Below are 20,065 nucleotides of genomic sequence, written 5' to 3'. Positions count from 1 at the left end.
GACACATGTGCCAAGCTCTTTTCCAAGAAGATTATGCTAGAAAACTAAGCAGTGATCTGAAAGGATAACTTCAGATGAATAGACTCATATGCAGCCCATGTACTTAGCCCGTATGCCAACTGCCAATATAGCACAGCTCTGCTATTCATCCCATCTGATTGTAAAAGGGTGGGAGTTGGAAGCTTTGCACTGCCAAAATGCCAGCCACTAGCCAAAAGGTACATTTGGTTGCTTGTCAGTGCAGCAGATGTGAAATGGGCAGCCTTTCCCTTCTCTGACCTCCTCAAGGACAGCAAAAGCAGCTCCAGAAAAGAACGGAGATCAGCAAAACTAACTGATTTTCTGAAAGTTCTGCTTTTTGGCACTATTCCCACATCATGGGGTTTTTTTCCACCAAAAATTTGTCAAGAAAAAATAACCCCCTTAATATTTATCTCTTGTATAAGAAAATCCAGGGAGCTAAGGACATCCAGATTAAACAAAAAAGGAGAGAGTTATCAATAGCAGCAAGGAGGGCTTGTGCTGACAGGATTAAGAGGAATGCTGACCAGCATGAGGGAACACATAGGACTGAGACAGCACAGAACCATAAGCCCATACGAAATCTCTCTGTTTTCTCTTACAAATACCCTGCTTACTCACTGCCTTTTGAAGCACTAGAACATGTAATGGGGTATCCCATATCTGGAGGCACTTTTTAAAAAATTCAATAATCTTTTAAGTACTGGGGAGAGAAGTTGCTGTACCTTGCTGTGTAGCATGGAAGAAAACTACTGTGACCATAAATACAGAAGGAGACAGCAGGAGGAAAGGAGTTTCACTTCATGACTCCAGTTGAATCAGTGCTGGGTAGAAATCAGGTGCAAACAGGCCAGCTAGAAATCTGTATGTAACAATTCTACCCTTAGGAGATATTCCTCTAAATAAAGATATGCCAAAAAAGCAATCTTGCTGCTTAACAGAACAATAAATATCTGCCCAATCCTACCACACTATAAAACAGACAAAAGAGGGAGTTAACTGCAGCAGCTAGGCAGATTGCACGCAAAACAGACACAGCAGAGATGTGAGCAGATGTACAGAGGAGAGGCTTCACAGAGTTACCATCCTGAAGGGGAAAGGATGCTTTGCTTCTTGGTATGCTTTCCACCTTCTAGGAACTCCACCAAAAAACTGACAAGCCAAAGATACTCAGTTTGAGCCTTAAAAAGGCTAAGATTTTTACATCTGCCTGTTAGGAAGAACTCCTGTATTACATATGACTCTAAGCAAGCTGATTGGATAAATCCATGGGTGATAAGCTTTATAAAAGTTACTCATTTAATTAGCCATTGCATTTTCAAATCGGGAGCTGCATTTAAAGCCACTGGGACACTGAAGTTATTAAAAATAGGGTTTATTTACAGAGCCATTCTTAGCAGCATATTTAGTTAATAAAATATAGGTAAATTGTATGTGCTATAAATAAGCTTATTAAATAAGTTAACCCAAGCACATTTCTGACTTAATACAGTAATCCATAACTTTCTCAGAGAACCTCTCCTTCCCTCTTCAAGGGAATTTACAGGGACCAAACTCCTATTTTTAAATTCAGCCTATAAGCGGGATATTCAAAGAGGTTAATTTGAATGACCAATGTTTTAACACGTTCTACCCAATCAGAATAATAAGAACTTTAACAACATGCTCCACTTAGTCACAACTCCCTTAAAACAAACAAAAAAAAAAAAGTTCTTCTGTTACTGCCAGGAAATTATGGAATTTCACCTTAGCAAGTCTACAATACAGTAATAAAGATCAGATGGAAACATCTCTATACACAAAACACACTTCCATCTACAAAAACACCATCAGCACCTCCAGCTGGAAATGCCAGGGGACACTAGGAACCAATTGTCGCAATGAAGAACTAGGTTTCTCAATTACTATGTGGTTATTGTGCTCTCTCAATTACACATAAATATCTATGAGATTTCCCAACTACTCCCAAAGTGAACTAACAATATTCTTACTATATTCCATTTCCCTCTCCAGCCTAGAGAAATGTCACAGTTACATGCACACATGCAAGTCAAGGATGAACTAGAAGATGTATTACACTGATCAAAGAGAAAGACAAGCCTTTCTCCCTTAACAGCTGAAGATTCATAACTTTCCCTCTCTTCTGCCACTAGTTTCTCTACCTGCTATCTCTACACAGAAGTAGGACAACTCAAAAAACATTCCAGTTCCTGAGATTCAGTTTTTTATAACAATATTTCAGTAACTAACGTCTATCCTTTCTTCAAGCTTCCGAAGTCCACAAATGGTTCAGTCATTCACTCCACGCAATATGAGATATTTAAAACTCTGACACCTACACTTGATCTAATAATACAGAGTCAGAAAGCAAAAGGCATTTACAGAACACAATTCATTTTCAGAGATTTTTGGCTATCTACCTTAATATGTGTTATGCATCCAGAAACATTTGTTTCTCTGCGCCAATGATATACAAAAGTCTAGTCAGATGCAGGTGGCTAAAGATATTAAGCTGAACGCCTTAAATTCAGATTTACAGAGTACTTCTTCAGAGAACTACAATAGGTGAAGCAAAGATACAAAATTAATAATTTCTTGAATGGTGCCAGAAGTATACTTGCAAATAATATTTAAAAATCCCATACTAGTTTCCCAACTCAACTTACTTGTCACAGTTGCACAGTTTTTCAGCTCACCTCAGAGCCAAAGTCAAGGGTACCCTTTTGCTGCCCTGCACACAATTTTTCTTGCATCTCCCATAAGCAAGTCCAGTCCCCAGTTCTCATTTTCAGGCCCTCCTCAGAGTTTGATCTGATGATCAAACACAGTTCACTGCTTCAGTATCTGTTCCCTTAGTGCAGGCTTGAAAACACCAATAGCCCTTTCTTTACCTGAGATAATATCTTGTGAACAGTTCATTCCTGATCATTCTGCATCAGGTCCAAGATTTTTTTTCACCCACCACCCACTGTGTTACATTAGAATAGACAAAAAGGGAAACAAGTTCCACAGTCTAAATGGCTTTCACAATCTCAAAAGGAAGGGAGGCAATATGGAGATGAGGGAGGGCAAAGCAACCCCAACCACCAACAGTTTTGTTGCACACAATCATAAACAACTAATGATGAAAGTTAACATTTTGTTTTTACAAACATCTAGGAGGAACTAGATGTTCCTCAAAATTAGATAAACAATGCTAATGCTGTGCACTGACTTAATAGGTAAATTCCTTTATAATGGCAGAAAGCAGTGGGAAGAAGCAGGATTTTTCACTTTTGTCTTCCTACAATTATCATTTTTATTACTCAGGGTTTGGTTTGTACTGGGGATACTTTACAATACTTCACTCAGACACTACTGTCCCTTAGGAGTGGATTCTGAAAGGATCATTTTGCTACCTTCTGGGTTCAAGGCTCTAAAAATGTGTTATACCAAGGGAAAGAGAAGTGAAGGATAACTTGCTGTAGTACTACAGTACCAAACACTGGAAAAGAGCAGCTTAGCCAGAGTTTGATATGCTTTAGTGAAAAAACAGAACAATATATGCCATCAGCCTGCAACACCAGCAAGCAGTATTCTTTGCCAGAGAGTCAGGAGGACCCAACATGTGTATAGTCAAATATTTTATGTGTATTAATGCCTAACAAAAGCTGTTGGCATTGTCCATGTTAAGCCAAAATTTCCAAGGCTTCAGGGAATCCCCAGGAACTCCTGGATTCTCACACTACATCGGATTCTGTGTGGTGACAAGAACAGTCCTTCAATGCCTGCACACCTTATAGATTTGTAGCTTTCTCCTTCAACTCAGTGAAGGAGAAACTACCTTCTAGTGAAAGATTCCCTGCCTCTAGTGAAAGGTTCCCTGCCCATGGCTAGGGGTTGGAACTAGATGATCTTTAAGGTCCCTTCCAGCTCAAACCGTTCTATGATGACCTTACATGCATGGCCTCAGAAGATGTAACTTATTTCAAAGCATCTAGATTGCTCTGCATTTTTCACTGTCTTTACTTCATCAGTCCATTTAGAACACACCAGTTGTCACTTCCGTGCTTTAAGACAGCAAATAAGTCTGATCCAACATAACAGAGACAGGCTTTCAAGCATGGTGAATATTTGGGTCTTCAAGATTGTTTCAGCACCAGAAGACCCACTACTTCTTCTAAGGATGTGCCAATACAAAAAACCATGGAAAAGATAGAGAACTGGGGAGGAGCAGTCAGCCTCATGTTTACTAGAATTTTTACAGGACATACAACACTTGGTCCATTATGCCACTTGCCCTTTTTAAGGCCAAGCTGATTCCACAATAAACACCAAGTCCACATTTCATGCCTTATTTTATGTATACAAAAATTCTGTGGGTACATAAACATCAAAAAGCTAAACAGTCCATGAAAGAGACTGCAACAAGGCTGGAGGAGTTACTAAACTCCATTTGGTCACAGAAATTGTCTCTGCCTTGGAATGAGACAAACAACTTTGATTTTCCAAAAGGCATTTTATCAGGAAGGCGTACGTAATTACCCATGTTCTCCAAAGCATCGAGACAGACGACCAGCTGCATACCTATCCTCCTCCTGGCCTAGCTCCCAAGTACTCTGGCATTTCCCACTGTTGCCTGCATGAATGTGACTGAAGACAAAGGCAAACTGCATTAAGGTTTCTGGCAGTTGGGTAGCACTTCATGTTTTAAGGATCACAGCCTAGGATTCAGTTACAACAGTAACAGTTTACAACATGCTACAAATACCCTGTTAGGAAACATAACAGCTCCAAACTGCTTTGTACTGTGAAATATGTCAGCAGAGCTTTGCCAGGGTACAGCCACGTTAAGTATTCTGTATATCCTTGAAATCCAAAAGTTTGTGCCATCGAATCTGACTAACTTCTCACATACACTTCCTGGATAGGAAACTGAAGGTGGCTAGATTAAGTTCTAAAATTCTGTTTGGTTTGGGGGGCTTTTTTGGTTGGTGGTGGTTTTTTTGGATTGGCTTTTTTTGGAGGTTTTTTTTGGGGGAGGGGGTTATTTCAAGTAAAAATAGTTTCCTGTTCTGCATCATTTGCTTCTGTCCTTCTAAAACAGGACATGTGAAAATCCAGAGGCAAATAAGAGCAGCTTCTCTTCAGTGATGTGACCAGAACTTCAATATACCTTCTCCAAGTTACCTGTTACCTCTGAAGCCTCATTCAGAAAACCACTTACCTCTTTTTAAGGAAAGAACACTTACCATAATAAGGAGATACTGCCCTTGTTACAGCTTTAATTTAATTTAATTGCCCAATTACAGCTTCTCCCATTTTCACAAGAGACTATATTATTTTAAGTATTCCTCTGCCTAGCAGAGTCTTTACTTATATCAAGCAGGTACAGTGTAATTTATTTCAGATAAAGATGAAGGGAGAAAAAAGGTAAAGCTCTCAGGAAAGGGCACAGCAGGACTGTGTTTCCCCTCTGTGGCAAAATGTAGCAACTTCAAGAACAAAATGGCACCAGCAACCATCTTTAAAAAACACACAAAGATATAGGGGGAGAGGGAGAAAGAAAAAAAAAAAAGTCCTAAAAGACTAGCAGTTCTACAGCTGTATTTGGAATAAGGGACTACCCACAAAAGGAATGCAAGGTGAAAAGGACTATAGAGAACATGGGGTGCAAAGGAAAGACTGTGAAGTAAATTTCTCCCAGATATTTCTTCAAAGAGCATGGCAAATTCAGGAACAGGTTCCATAGCAATTGTGCAATGCAACCTAAAAGAGCTAACTCTTGTCCAGGGATATTTATGATGCTTTATACAGGGAGGCTATTATCCCTTGGAATGGACTACAGAAGAATCATTTTGCTACTTCACGGGTCCAAAGCTCTAAAAATCTGTGTTACACTGAGGAGAGTAAAAGTGAAGTATGCAGAAGTGATCAAAAGAGAACAGGCGGGTTTTATAGCCTGCAGGGGAAACAACTGATCATATATTCTCCCTATGACAAACAACTGAGAAAGTAATTGAGAGCCTAGGAGAAACCAATGTTGTTACCTCAGCATTATTGATTTTCAGCAGACATCTTAATCTAACACATGACAAAACTTTGGTCATTCCAGTAAGATATAGCTTTCAAGGAAAAATTATATTTATAAAGGCAGTTTATGGTTCAGTTAGAGATTCTTATGAAGTCAAGCTCAGGCTATAAAGGAATGGAAAGAAAAGGACTTCTTAAAAACAAAATGGATAGAAAGTTCGATTAAAAGGTGAAAATACGATTCAAGTATACTAAAGCAGAAGGATCTTCTGATCTTCAAAACACTAAAAGGAAGCAGTAAAAACATAACTTTAAAATACTATAGTAAGAAAGCCTTATTCTTATCAAAGGGATGAGTGGCACTGAAGATTCACAGTTCACCAGTTAGGCATTCTTTAAAAAATTTCTTGCAAAATTTAACAGAAATATTCCATGTTTATAGTAAAAGAAACTGGGGTTATTTAGATGTAAATATATAAAAAATGAAGCCATAATAGGATAAGAAGATAAAAGTCCATATAGTTCTTTGTTAACATTCAAACTCAAAGAAATACAGCAGTGAAGAAAAAAAAAATATTAATACTAAAGAGTAAAACCTCATAAAAATACAACAAACATCTTACAAATATACATAGAGAAAAAAAGTGACTTCAGAGCGTGGTAATTACAAAGACTGCATCTTCAATTAAAATAAAAAAGGCAGAAAAATAAAGGGAGCATTGCACACAATTAAAAAACTTCTTCCTACCTTCCCTCTGTTTTCTCCTACGAGCAATCTGCCCTTTACACTCTCAGATACCATTCTCTGCACATCTCACTCTCCTGTTTACTGGGAATAGCTGAACCATTCCCCCCACTATGGCTTTTCAGCCTGCAGGGGATAATGCACCATCCATGGAGTTTCAGTTGATGACACTAATTGGGCTCTTTCTTCAGCAGATGTTTTCTACCTGCTAAAACCAGTACTGCCTTCTTCCCAGCTGCATCATATTAGCAAACCACAGCTGATTAACATAGATGGCCCCTTCTCTGTTCTTTCCAACTGACAAATAGTCTACTAAGAATTCTTGATTTTGAGTCCCAAAGTTAACAGCCAAACACAGTTTTTATATGCTTGTGACAAATCCTTATTTGTGAAATGAAATCTGACCTAGAGCTCTCCAGAAATCAGGCCTAGTGAGATAACCATTCATCATTCTTTAATATGCTTGAGGTAGGCTATCTAATAACAACCCAGTCCTGCACCTCTCCTGCCATCGTGCTGCTGCTGTTGCTTTTGTGCACTCTTGGACAAATGCCCTTAAGGGAAGGAAAAAAGCACTCACTTCCAAAAGTACTCTTTATTTCTGGTATCCATTCGCATGGCTAGTATGAAACAAATCCAGCCTGCTGGGCTTTGACGCAGATTTTTTCAGATGTCAAAAAAGAGAGGTAAAATGTATAGGCATGGGAGAGCCTGCTTAATGAGGTGTCACAGCTATGGTTGATTTGTTCACTGCTCCTTTAATTTTGTGTATCAGAATGGTAAGGAGCAACATTTCTCATGTTTTGTTTATGCACTCTACAGTTTAAGGCTTAAGTGGAGCAGCATCTTGAGACGCACTGCAGGCTTTGCAAGTGAAGCAGAATGCTCCACTCAAGTTGTGTCTATTTCAATCACATGGGGACCATTTGTAGGAGCAAATTAATGCTAAGCTTTATTCCTCAGTACTAAACACCCATTGTATCACTGTCCATGCAGTTGTTCCAAGTGTGAGGCTGGACTATGACCTGAAAGGAGATAAAAGTCTGACACCTGTTTTGAGGAATTCAATGTGCCTCTGATACATGTACTTTGACTGCAAACTCTCTTTGTCAGGAGAACTGCTTCTATCATTGGATCTGTCAAGCTGAGCCACCAAACAAGCCATTTCACTGGGTCTCCCCCAGTCAAGCTCAATTTGAGTTTTACAGTCCTTGATACTTGTGGGATATTGTCATAGAAGCCATTAACGTACTTTGCACTGGGAATTATGCTGTTTGGCAGGGGCTATCTCTCCTCACGATACCTGCATGTCCAAAGCTGAACCTAGTCTTGTAATGAGATTGCAAAAAGTAGTCATATATATTCAAAATGTTGGCCTGTAAGCCAGTAAGGCCTGAAAATATTTACCAATATGTCAAAATGCTTCTAGCTGAAAACCGTTTCTAAACCATTCGCTGTTTGCAAGTTTAATGGCTTAAGGCTTATGGGCTCATGAATCACCAGCTTTCTTAGCAGCAGCATTTGAAATGTTGATATCTTAGCCTTGAAATAGATGTGAAGGTACCACAGCCTTTACAAGCTGTTATCAAAAGACATACTTTAAAAGCTCCCACAAAAGACTGAATGCAATAGAAGTAGCTGAGCAGGATGAAAGTAACCGAACCAACTTAGTTAAAGTCATTGTTCATGTCTATGTTCCATTTCAGTGATCACCCTCCAGCTGGACAATGAATCATACTAAAGGAAGCTTTGCTACTTACAGTTTGTCTGACAAATAAATCCAGATGACTTTAGAAGCAATGATGAGTACTTGGGAAATTATTAGTCTTATTTCAAATTACTGAATTCAACTACAAAAAAAATTTTGGAGAGCAATTCCATTTATCACAAATTAAAAAAAAAAAAAAGATGGTACCATTCTTAAAATTTCAAGATTTTCTCTTGAGAAGATGAATGAACATTCATGGCAAAAAAATTGCTATAGCAGATATGTGTGGAATGAGTATCTCTAAGGTCAAGGAGGTTATGCTGGTAAATGGCATACCCTGCTTTACAGAACTGCAAAATGAAATGTTCGGCATAATACTGGAGAGATAACAAGGATGGAACAGACAAATACATAGCAAAAACAATTAGAAGAAATAAGAAATTTCAATTGTGAATAAAATAATAATTTTATATACAGTCCTCTAAAATACACCACCAAGTGATTTATCTAATTCTTGCAAGGGGATATACACTTTGGAGTGTAAAATTATAAAATATACACATTTTTCATCTACAACACCCAAGATAGATGAATGAACACATAAATATGGTAAATAAGTTCTGTTTCAATTTTAAACAAAGATATTATGAAAACCTATTAAAATAGAATAAATAAATACAATCAAATGCTTATGGGTTTGCTTATTTGTGAATATCTTAAAAGGTAAGGAATTCATGGCTTGATGTCTTTTCTGAGTATCTGGCCCAATCTATGCATGCATTCATCCACAATGTCAGTGCAGACAACTTGCCAATATGCCTCTTCCCTTCTATCTCCTTGAACCAGGTTAAAATCCCAATCTGTATCAAACATTTCTCTGAGGATGGCTAAGATCAGGTCAGCCTCAGCTCTACAAACTTTTTGCTCCATCAATATAGATAAAAATTACTATTTTGGCTATCACTCAACCCATAACTCTTCATTATAAACCTTCATTTCACTCCAAACCCTCACACTCAGCTATGCAAAAACAAGCAGAAATATTTTGATATATTTCCAAGGTTGTATGCTCATCTTCACAACTAAAAAGCTTTGTCTAAGGTCTCATTACCTTGCTTACTACAACTTTTTTCCCTAGCTCTCATCTCATTCAAATCCCATTCGCCCAGAATTTCAATTCAATTAGCATTTTCAGCAGTTAATCTGACCATAAGAATACATAAATGCATTCTTCTTTGTTTCTCCTTGTATTTGGGCTTTTACTCATTCTGCACTCATATCTGAGGTAAACTTTTAAACAGCTCCAAATTTCATTTTCCTTCCTCCTGATCACTCCTTAAAACTTTGTTTTGATTTCTTCTAAGAAATTTGAGTTAGGCTACTGCCAAGCACGCTGCTCAATACAATCCAATTCCTTATGCTTCCTGTCCATGACCATGGTTTTACATTCACATTGTAAGCTTGGCTGTCTTCTCTTTCAGCTGTACACAAGCTTCAAACATTTTTTGACTTTGCTCACTAAACTAAATACATGTAGCATTTACACTTGCTTTTCAACATTTTAGACAAATGTTGACGTGTTTTAGAGGACTGTGGGACTGCTATCCTCATTGTAAACAGAGGAGAACAATGTGCAGATAACTAAGATTTAAGTAAGCAACATTTAAATTATGCTTGAAGCCACACCAGCAACATTGCAGCCCGAATGAAGCAGACACAACATGCAACTCCATGGAATGCTTTCCAATGTCATAGGCCAATATAGCTTCAACAAATGTGTAGGGCTTATTTCCAACGAGTTGTGCTGTTCAAACATGCCTATACACACTTACTTTTGGGGTATCTGTGATACACAGTGATTTTCCACCACAGAGCAAGTATGATTTCAGAAAGAGTCATCTATAACCACTCTGGTCCACATCTATACCCTGGCTGTCCACACTGGACAGTGGCTGAAACCCCCACAGATTTTACTTCTTTTTAGTACAGCAGCAAGACAATCAAGATGCTCATATACTATTCTTTACCACCACCTTGGAGCAGGCCACAGAACATCACCTGGGAGGCACAGCCCGCCAGAACAGGCTGAGTTCAGGTAGTTGGCACATGGAAACAAAAAGAAAACCAACAGAAAAAAATGTAAATTATGAGGACAGTGAAAGGAAACAGCTTATTATACTCAAGGCAAGTAATTTGGCAATTTACAGTGGTGCTTGAGTTACTAGGCACATGTAAAAATATTTGCAAATGAAAGGCAGGAACCCAGAAGTGAGACCAGCCTTATCAGTAGGCTAATACTTTACCAGTCGCATTTCTACAATAAGTCTACACAGATAGATGACACCGAGGTAGATGGCATTCAACATTCTCACATAGAAAAACACTCCTGGAAGGAAGGTTCCAGGAGAAGAACAGGCTACTGCATATATCAATTACCCAGTGTCTGTAAAACCTTGAATAGATTATCAATATGACTAAAGTGAGGATTTGTACATCCTGAGGTCAGCCACTATCCTGTCTGTTGTACTCCATATGTTTTACAAATGCAATCATGTTCTGGCTCCAGCCTGAATATGCTGCCGAAACACTCCTACCCTTTCAAGAATTAAGTTCCAGAGAGAAGGCACTTTCAGGCACAGCAAATGCGCCACTGACTACAGCACTAGGAGCAATCCTGATCTCCCATGAAATCTGTGCAACTGGACTGACCTTACAAATATAGGGAGCAGTGGGGTTTGTATCCAAGCCCATATTACCATTATTATTTCTAGGTAGCCTTCACCTTACTTAGCACAAGTAGTAGGCAGAAATCTACCAAAATGTTTCAATACTCAGGTAGCCACAGCACACTGCAAGCATGCATCTAATAAATCTGTTAATCAAAGTTTCCTGTTCAGTATATATCACAGAGTTATGTAAACTGAAAACAGAAATGGCTCAAAGAAAAGCTGATGGCTCCATTCTATCCAGCTAGAAGATTTCAACTCTTTTGACCCCCCTATAAAAGTATTTTATCATATCTTAGATATCTGAAAATCAAATTCCTTATCTAAAGGAAACAACATGTTGTCCAGTACAGAGATATAGTAGAACACCTGACTGCCAGCAAAGTAAGCTATTACTGATTAACAGCTTGGGTGTGGGAGGAATTTCAGAAACACATTTCAGTATGTTAGCAATTCAGCTCACCAATTCTCTCGGAGCTTTCAGAAATATGACGTTCCCAGAGATGCCCAAATGGGGCATCTCGTTGAATCGAGAGGTCAACACAACACTGGAAGCTTGCACACTTCGTGCGTTTCATTGAACACAGTAAACCGCAGTTCCTCTCCCTTGTGCTGCAGTTGTAGAGAAGAATCACTAGATGGAGCCGCATCGTCACAAATCTGATTTATGGCCGCTGGAAGAGTTGTTGCCTCCTACAGTTGTTTGGCCTAAAACTGACACGTTCCAGCGCATCCTGATTACTCATCTTCTGAAAGACGGGATGAAATGCTCTCATTTACAAAAGCAAAATGTACACAGAGAAAGTGACGAGATACTGAATGGAAAAAAGCCACCAAGAAACCAACAACACTCACAGCTTTCAAAATCAAATAAATTTTAGAAGTGAACTGAAAGTTATTTTATCTGCCAAGGCAGATCATATATCTTACTTTGGTCTGCAAATCAGAAATCACAGCAAACTCCCTAGTGAGTGGCACGATCAGTTGCTGCAAAGGAAATACAAGAGCTCTGGGCTCAAGTCTTTGTAAATAAGCTCTAACACACACTAAAAATGCAGTGATAGGCAAACCTATTTCCCATAAATACCCTGTGAATATATTTAATCCGACACTTAAGATGTACTCAAAAAAGAATCTTTTTCTTCTAACTCCCCTGACATTCATTTTGCTAGCATAGGGAAATAGTTGACATGTTTTTATCCAAACCTACCAACACACAATTCATCTGGCTTTCTAGAGATGGACTATGTGCCAAAAGGGAATTTTTACCTGCTTTCATCCTACATCTGTGGAGGCCAAGTTGCAACTCAAGCCATTCCTATGTATTCCTCGTCTGTGTGCAATGTCAATAATTTCATCTCCCATAGAGTGACAAAATGATAGATCTCCACATTTTGCTCGTGTTTTCTAAAATCCAGATATTTCCAATACTTCACAAAATGAAAACCAAATCCCCAGCCCATATCCAAAAGGCACTGCAGTGTCCTTTCACAGAAGCATGAAGAAGTTGGTTTTACATTAACATAAAAAGATTTACACAATCACTGTTAACTTATAAACCAACTCCCTCAGCAACAGATCCGGCCAGGGAGGAGATCCCTCAACAAGGCTGTTAAGGAGTGGCAAGAGCACTGCTCCACCTCACCTGGAAGGTGCTGCAGAGGGGGCTGAAACAGCAGTAGTGGAAACCAGGCCCCATTCCCCCTCTCTTGGAGAATCTTCCTTGACCCCCTTCACCTGGAAACTCACAGGTCACAGGACAGAAATTCCAAAAACCTTACATGCTTTTTGACAAGTAAAGCTGAGGCTCACACCTCAGCTGCAAAGAAACATTTGTTCTAGAGGTAGGAGAGAGCTCACTTCTTGGGCTTGTTGGAGTACCATGCCTCTTACGAGCGTATTTCTGTGAAAAGCTCTTCCATCAGAGCCTATTACCAGCTCACACGACACTTGGATGTGTTTTAAAACGAAGGCTGCCGTGAAACTGTACCAGAACCAGCCTCTGAGAAGAGACGGTGACACAAATCCCAGGTGCTGTTTTTGTCACTTTACACACCACAACCGAGTATGTCACCGAGAGGAAGGCACGCACCTCCCGCGGGTGACCCACCCTCTCGCCACCCCAGCCGAGCAGAGCCTAGCATCGGGCACGCCGGGGCACGGGGAGCGGAGGAAACACCAAGACCAACCCAAGCACCGCCGGGCCACCACCCACGGGCAGCGCTGCCCCGCCCTCCCGGGGCGGACCGGGGCGGACCGCACCGCCCCGCACCGCTCCGCGTGTGACCGGGCCGGGCTGCGCCGCTCCCTCCCGCCCGCCGCGCCGCTCCGCTCGCTCCCGACTCCAAAATGCCGCTTCCCAGCGTGCCCAAAGAAGTGGCCGTCGGGACGGCGATGCTGGGGGTCGCCTTTGCTACGGGTATGCTTGCAGGTAAGCGGCGCCCCCCAACACCCGCCACACGCACGGAGACGTGAAGGCTGCGCCCTCCTCGTGTCCCCACCGGGGACGGGACGGGAACCGCAGCGCCCGGGCAGGTCCCTCCCAGGGTGGGCAGGAGTCGCCGCCGCGGGTGCAGCCCGACGGCCATCGAGGGAGCAGACCCCTTGGGGCTGCCCTGCGGGCAGGGATTTATTTCGCTGAGCTGCGGCAGTAAATAACACTGATGCTCTTAGAGCCCAAGCCGCTCCCTGTAATCCAGCTACCGCAGTATGGGGCCGGGCCAAGGTCCCAGCGAAGGCGACGACATACTCCCCCGTCCGGCCCCTGCCTGCATTTGTTGGGCCGGCCCGGGAAGGCCGGGGTGCGGTCCTTTCGCACAGCATTGTCTTCTGGTAGCAGTTTCACTTTCATTCCCCGGGGGGGCAGCGAAACAACGAGCCCACGATCCAGGAGGGGAAGGAGACTGGTGTTGGGTTTGTAACGCGGGCACTTGGTTGCTTATCCTTCCACTCCAGGCAAGTTGTTGAAATATTCTACATCTCGGCGTGATGGTCTGTAAAATAGAACCATTAACAGAAAATAAACCCCTCAAAATAAAAGTGTTCTGTTGTAACAAACAACTACCAGGAGATGTGGAAATGAAGTTGTTGTGATTTCTTTAAAATATTTGATCCATGTGGTAAAAGAAACATCGGGCATCAAAGCTGTAGTCAGTTCTGTATTTGAGTAGACCTGTACTAATCCTTCAACTTTCAGCATCTGCTTTGTTTGCATACCGGTTTCATGCTAATCAAGCCATTGATCTCCCCTGGCTGGAGGGCAGGACAGTGTCATGAGGAGAGCACAGGGTTTGAGAAGACGCATCAGCTGATGGGCGTAAAACCCGGCAGCCTTTATTCATCTGCAAAACAAGGGCCCCAGAGTAAGAAAATTGTGCTCCCTCATTCATGTTTCTCTCTTTAAACTTGCCCTTTGAATTTTGATGAGGTTACTTCTCCTGTTAGATTATCGCAGTTTGTAACCATCACAGTGACCACTGAACAACACAGTACTGAAGCCTTTCCCTTCTAGGCTTTGGAGGCCTAGGCTGGACATCTTAAGAGGCTGATAAGGAGGAGGAGGGAGAAAAAAGATAGTCCACGTGGTTGTCCAGCTATGTTACGTTTTTCCATTTTCACAGCTATTTTAGAGCAAAGGACATTTAACCTTTAGTAATACTTCAATCCTTGCTTCATTTAAAACGGCAATAACTGAAAAGTATAAAAGTTATTATTCCTTATTTTTTTGTAGGTAAAAGATACCCTTCTTTAGTTTTTGGGACACCCAAATCATCCACGAGTGGGATGATTGGGAAAAGCAGTCCTCTCCGGCAATACATACTGGATCACTCTTTGCGGGAACATCCAATTCTAAAGAAGCTGCGTCTGGTCAGTATCACCCACACCTCATCCTGAACTGCTGGGAGCCTGGTCACATTTCCTTCCTCTGTCTTATTTGCGTACACACTGGGAGTTTTTTTTTAACTGGTAATACCCAGACTCTTCAATGTTCAGGGCTACCTACATGACTATTTAATAGTATTGGCATACATTTTAGACATGTCTTTCTATCCTCGGCTCCCAAGGCCATGTGTTTGGGCTGCTCTTGGACTTGAGCAGATGACTTCTGTTCATTTTGTTTGGCGTATAAGGAACCTATAGCTCAGAGAGATGATGTCCTTCATCAGGCTCCAGTGCCAGAGATGAGACCAGACATCCTGGCTCAGGTTTGAGTCATTTCAGGTGAGACAGACTGTGCCTGTGTAAAATTAAATGCTAACTGCTGGAACAGGTTGGTTGGAATGATCTCTAGTAGAAGAAAGGAAACAGGAGGACATACTTTCCCTTCAACTGTTATGGCACAGCTCTGCTTTTCCCGTTGCCCATTCCTCAGCACCAAGAGTGTTTCCACCCTGGGACGGACACAGCTTCTCCAGGTTTGCATTGTGTAGCCAGAACTACCTGGTCTGACCTTTGGCAGACATTAACCCAGCAGTTCATTAAAGCATTCAACATGTCTTGAAGGAAGTGCACGTGTTTGCGTAAATTCACAGAAATAAAGGACTTTCACAGTCAAGGTTCCTCTATGATTCTTCATTAGTTACAAATGTTGCTGAGTTTGCGACAGCCATGGTAACTTCAGAGCATATTACTGCTTTGAATATCCACTGCTTACGGCACACACAATATCCTCCTTACTTACAGTTAAATTCAAATCAATTTCTGGCTCATAGACGGAGCACGAAGCCATCTGAAATGAGAAGGCAGAGATACCTGTTTTCCCTGGAGTATCACTGGGTTTTTTTTCTTTTGGATATTGGTTTGGTAGATTTGGGTTTTGTTTCATGTGATGTGGGGTTTTTTTTGCCCTTTCTAGCTTACTGCTGATCATCCCTGGGGCAGAATGATGGTGTCCTGCGAGCAGGCTCAGCTTATGGCAAATTTGGTCAAGCTCATTAAAGCCAAGAAAGTTATTGAAATAGGTAAGAGTGTCACTTTGTGGTAAAATAAAACTCTTGACTATTCTTCTCAAAATACAGCCATGTTTAACATAAGATATCCAAATATAGTAAGGTACTGCATACCTGTCAGCAAACAGGTGGGGAAACTACAGCATGAAAAGGATTTTCTGATTTGCACTTGGTTGCCACTTTGTCTAACTGTGCATTGAGTAGTTCTGGCATCAGCATGGATGGCTCATCAGTTCTGAGGCAATCTGAAAAACTGAGATCAATAGATCTCTTGAGTCTTCAGCAGTTGCAGGACAGGGTGTCTTCTGTCCTTCCTGTATCAGTTTCTTGCTAGAAGAAAATATTTTGATGCACAGGCCCTGTACCAAATCCACTTTGCTTGATGCACCTATGTTACCAGGATGTCGTAAAAGATAGACTGATGCTGAGACGCCAGGTATGGGTTCCCACCATCTTCATTCTTGGCCTGGCGTTAAAATTCCCTGGTATTTTGCTGCTCACCCAGTCTCTCTGGGTTACACATGCAAGATGAGACTCTGCCTTGTCTGTCCATAAGACTTTTGGAAAAAGCTAACATTGGAGTTTGCTAAAAGATTGATTAAAAAAAAAAAAAAACAAAAGTAAAAATTCCTCCCAAGCCACTATTACATTAAAATGGAAAGAAAAATCCTTACTGTCTATTAACAAATTGCCATCCTCAATTCCTTCAGAGATTTTATTCCTGAAGAGAGCCCTGTAGTTCTTTTTCTACAATACAGTAGGTGTTGATGTCTCTTATGATTTTCCTAGGTGTTTTCACAGGTTATAATGCCTTGAATATGGCACTTGTCCTGCCAGATAATGGCCGAGTTATTGCCTGTGATATAAATGAGGACTATGCCAAAATTGGAAGGCCACTGTGGAAGGAGGTAAGCAGCATCTCCTGTTACACATTGGGGACAGCTGCCTTTATATGTGAAGAGATTTCGGTGTTTTAGACTTGCACATTCACACAGAAGTATTCTTATCGTGAAAGGAGGCTGATAGAGTTCAGTTTGGGACGAGTAAGTGGTGTTTGGAACCTAAAAATAATAGGAAAACTATCTGAACACAAGTCACTCCCTGAATACAGCCTACTAACAGGTTATTTCTTGACCACTTTTATCAACTCTCTGTTCTTTTTCATCTTAGGCAGGAGTAGAGCATAAAATTGATCTGCGGATTAAGCCAGCAATTCAAACGCTTGGTAAGTAACCCAAAATAACAGATTGTTTACTCTTGCCTAGAAATAGAAGGGGGATACAATAGTAATGAAATTTAAAACCAAATATGGTTGTGAACGTGACCCTTTTTGCTAACAGGGAGGCAGCTTCTCTGATATTAAAAAGTAAAAATCCTTAGGAGTTCACAGTTTTGCTACCTACTAACAGAGGAAGAAAATGCTTGTCCTATGTAGTGGGCTGTACTGGTCACTCACCTGTCCTGTCCATCACTTGGTTTAATCTATCGAGTACTATTGTCAGCTGCTTCTGGGAAAGCTGATTAAAACAGATTAATTAGACAAAGCCAAATTTCTCTTATCCATTGTCCATTCTAAGCAAGTATTCCTTTGTTAAGAGAGGAAGAGTTTCCTGAAAGGGCTGAGGTGCAGGAAAGTTCAGAAGCCGATACACAACTTAGGCTGAATTGTGTTCAGAGAAGTTCAAATTTAGGATGTGCCAAAAGCGTGCAAGGCCATAAGTAAGGCAATGACTTTTCTCGTTCAAGGAAAGAGAAAATGTGGGGCAGAGGAAATACTAATAAAGGTTCTGAAAATGCAAGAAATTTTCTAGGATTGTTGGATGCAGAAGGTTTCCAACAAAGGTGTTTGATGGATCCACAGATCCATTGATAACCTTGTATTACTTTCAAATCTGTCCTTTCTAAAAGAGACAAATATAACCAGTTTGCTGGTATGCACACTCCTTTAAGTCTATCAACTGCTTTGTCCAGGCATTGCTTCAGACAAAAAGGTCCTCTGCAACTGGCAATTTGGAATTCTGAGTCAAGAAGTCTGTTCAGGAGAACTTATAACTGAATTCTACTTGCCTTGACCCAGAGAGGAACTACTTATAGCAATTTTTTGCTGTGATAAATATCTCTGACAGGATTTGTTCATGACCTAAGTCATGGCACTTGATCTGCAAGGAGAGATTAGCATTTAGAACCTGTACATAAATGTGAGAAAAATTCTAATCCACTCAAGAAAACAGTTGTCAGCTGAAAAAAAGCTGGAGGTATAGAGTATGTCCAGTTTCAAAGTGCTTGACTTGTTTTTACTCTACCTTTCAGCAGTCCCAGCTGTATCCTTCAGGTTTGGAGCTACTCCACAAAGTCCTAAGCATGCAGAACTCAGTAACTGTGTGTTTTATGGCATACATAATGTCTAGATTGGTTTCTGTGGGATAAGCTTTTCTAGTAATTACCTGTGGAGGAATAGGCTGCCTGGTCAAGGCAGCAGAAAACATTAAATAAGAACTTTGACACAAATGGATTACAGCACTAACCAGGGTGTAATGACTCACTTTGTTGCTCATCTAGATGAACTGTTGGCCAGTGGAGAAGCGGAAACCTTTGACTTTGCTTTCATTGATGCGGATAAAGAAAGCTACAATGAGTACTATGAAAAATGCTTGCGCCTCGTAAAGAAAGGGGGAATAATAGCTATCGATAATGTAAGTACTGCAGTTCTGATGGTAATGCACGTGCAGTTACTGCTTCTGGCTGTGGGAAAAGAAAAAGAAGTCTGAAAAGTGGAATTCTAGTAATGTGATTTCTGACCTGCAATTGGGTTGCCAATTGTGACATGTTTGTTCCATGTAACACAAAGGATAAGAAAATTGAACATAAACTCCTTAAGTAAGCTACATAAAACACTAATATAAGCAAGGAATAAAACCCTCTAGAAGTAAGAAGTGATGTATTAAAATTATGTTAGTACACAGTGTGTGATAACAGAAACATAGAAATGTTTTTGTAATTCATTACAGAGAATGCTCTGTATTATTCTGGTTTGTCTTGTAGTGCATTTATACTATGTACAGTACTTACACAAGATCAAAAGTAGCACTTGTAATCAGTAACTATTAATAAGTTATCAATTAATTACTTTTACAAGAAACAAATTATGTTAAACTTCAGGCACCTTTGAGGTTATAGTGGCAGCTGAATAGGGGCTCTTAAAAAAACCTATGTTTAAAGACATCTTTATTTATTTGGGCTTCCGATCTACAGTAGAAATACAATTAGCAAGTTCTGTGGACTCTCAGTCCCACTTACTTACAAGAGTTACGTGTCAGAGACCATTTGATGTCTGAAACACAACAAACAATATTAATTTCTAAAAAAATATGCAGGAACTTTTCCAAAGCTTCCTTTGTGGTCCAAGGACTGTATTGGAACAAATGAGGTGCATATTTCTTTTTTCAATAGGTCTTTTGGAATGGAAAGGTGTTAAAACCAAGGAAGGATGACTTGGCAGCGCAGCGCATCCACCGCCTCAATGAGAAGCTTCTCAGAGATGCACGCATCAATATCAGCATGCTCCCAATAGGGGATGGAGTCACATTAGCATTCAAGTTGTAACTCGAGGAAGCCCAGCAGATGGGAAATAGCAAGCAGCATCAAATCATCAGGAAAAATGCAGGTGGAACAGTTATCAAAAATAGTGATTTAATCTATATCTCCACTGGATAGCATAGCCTGGAAAAAAAGACTTTAGAAGCAGCAGGATGATAAGGGCAGCTAAGTAGAGAAGAGATTTATTATAAGATCTACCATGGTTTCTTACTTTAATTGTAATAAAGGAAATAAACTTATGTGAAATTGTCCTTGTAAGACAGTGGTTGAAAAATTCCCCCTCTATAGATTGTCCAAGTGACTCAAT

The 20,065-nt window shown here is 40.5% G+C and overlaps 1 protein-coding gene across 1 annotated transcript; it reads left to right on the top strand.

Moving 5' to 3' along the window:
• The first annotated feature begins 13,470 nt into the window (after positions 1-13,470).
• Positions 13,471-20,016, top strand: COMTD1 (catechol-O-methyltransferase domain containing 1). Its single transcript, XM_048311677.1, has 7 exons — positions 13,471-13,643; positions 14,943-15,079; positions 16,068-16,173; positions 16,951-17,069; positions 17,332-17,386; positions 18,721-18,854; positions 19,612-20,016. Exons 1-7 carry the CDS (start codon positions 13,562-13,564, stop codon positions 19,762-19,764), a joined length of 786 nt encoding a protein of 261 aa, XP_048167634.1. The 5' UTR covers positions 13,471-13,561; the 3' UTR covers positions 19,765-20,016.
• Positions 20,017-20,065: the final 49 nt, after the last annotated feature.

Source organism: Corvus hawaiiensis, chromosome 8 (assembly GCF_020740725.1).
Source record: "Corvus hawaiiensis isolate bCorHaw1 chromosome 8, bCorHaw1.pri.cur, whole genome shotgun sequence".
Classification (NCBI taxonomy): Eukaryota; Metazoa; Chordata; class Aves; order Passeriformes; family Corvidae; genus Corvus; species Corvus hawaiiensis.
The sequence above is the reverse complement of the archived record's forward strand: the minus strand, read 5'-3'. Positions and strand labels throughout refer to the sequence as shown.

What these genes read in the sequence shown, in the direction of transcription:
- COMTD1 (XM_048311677.1), top strand. Translation starts at nt 13,562, where the DNA reads ATGCCGCTTCCCAGCGTGCCCAAAGAAGTGGCCGTCGGGACGGCGATG. An exon ending in TTCTAAAGAAGCTGCGTCTG is followed by an intron (nt 15,080 to 16,067) that starts GTCAGTATCACC and finishes TGCCCTTTCTAG; the next exon opens with CTTACTGCTGATCATCCCTG. An exon ending in GAAGGCCACTGTGGAAGGAG is followed by an intron (nt 17,070 to 17,331) that starts GTAAGCAGCATC and finishes TTTTCATCTTAG; the next exon opens with GCAGGAGTAGAGCATAAAAT.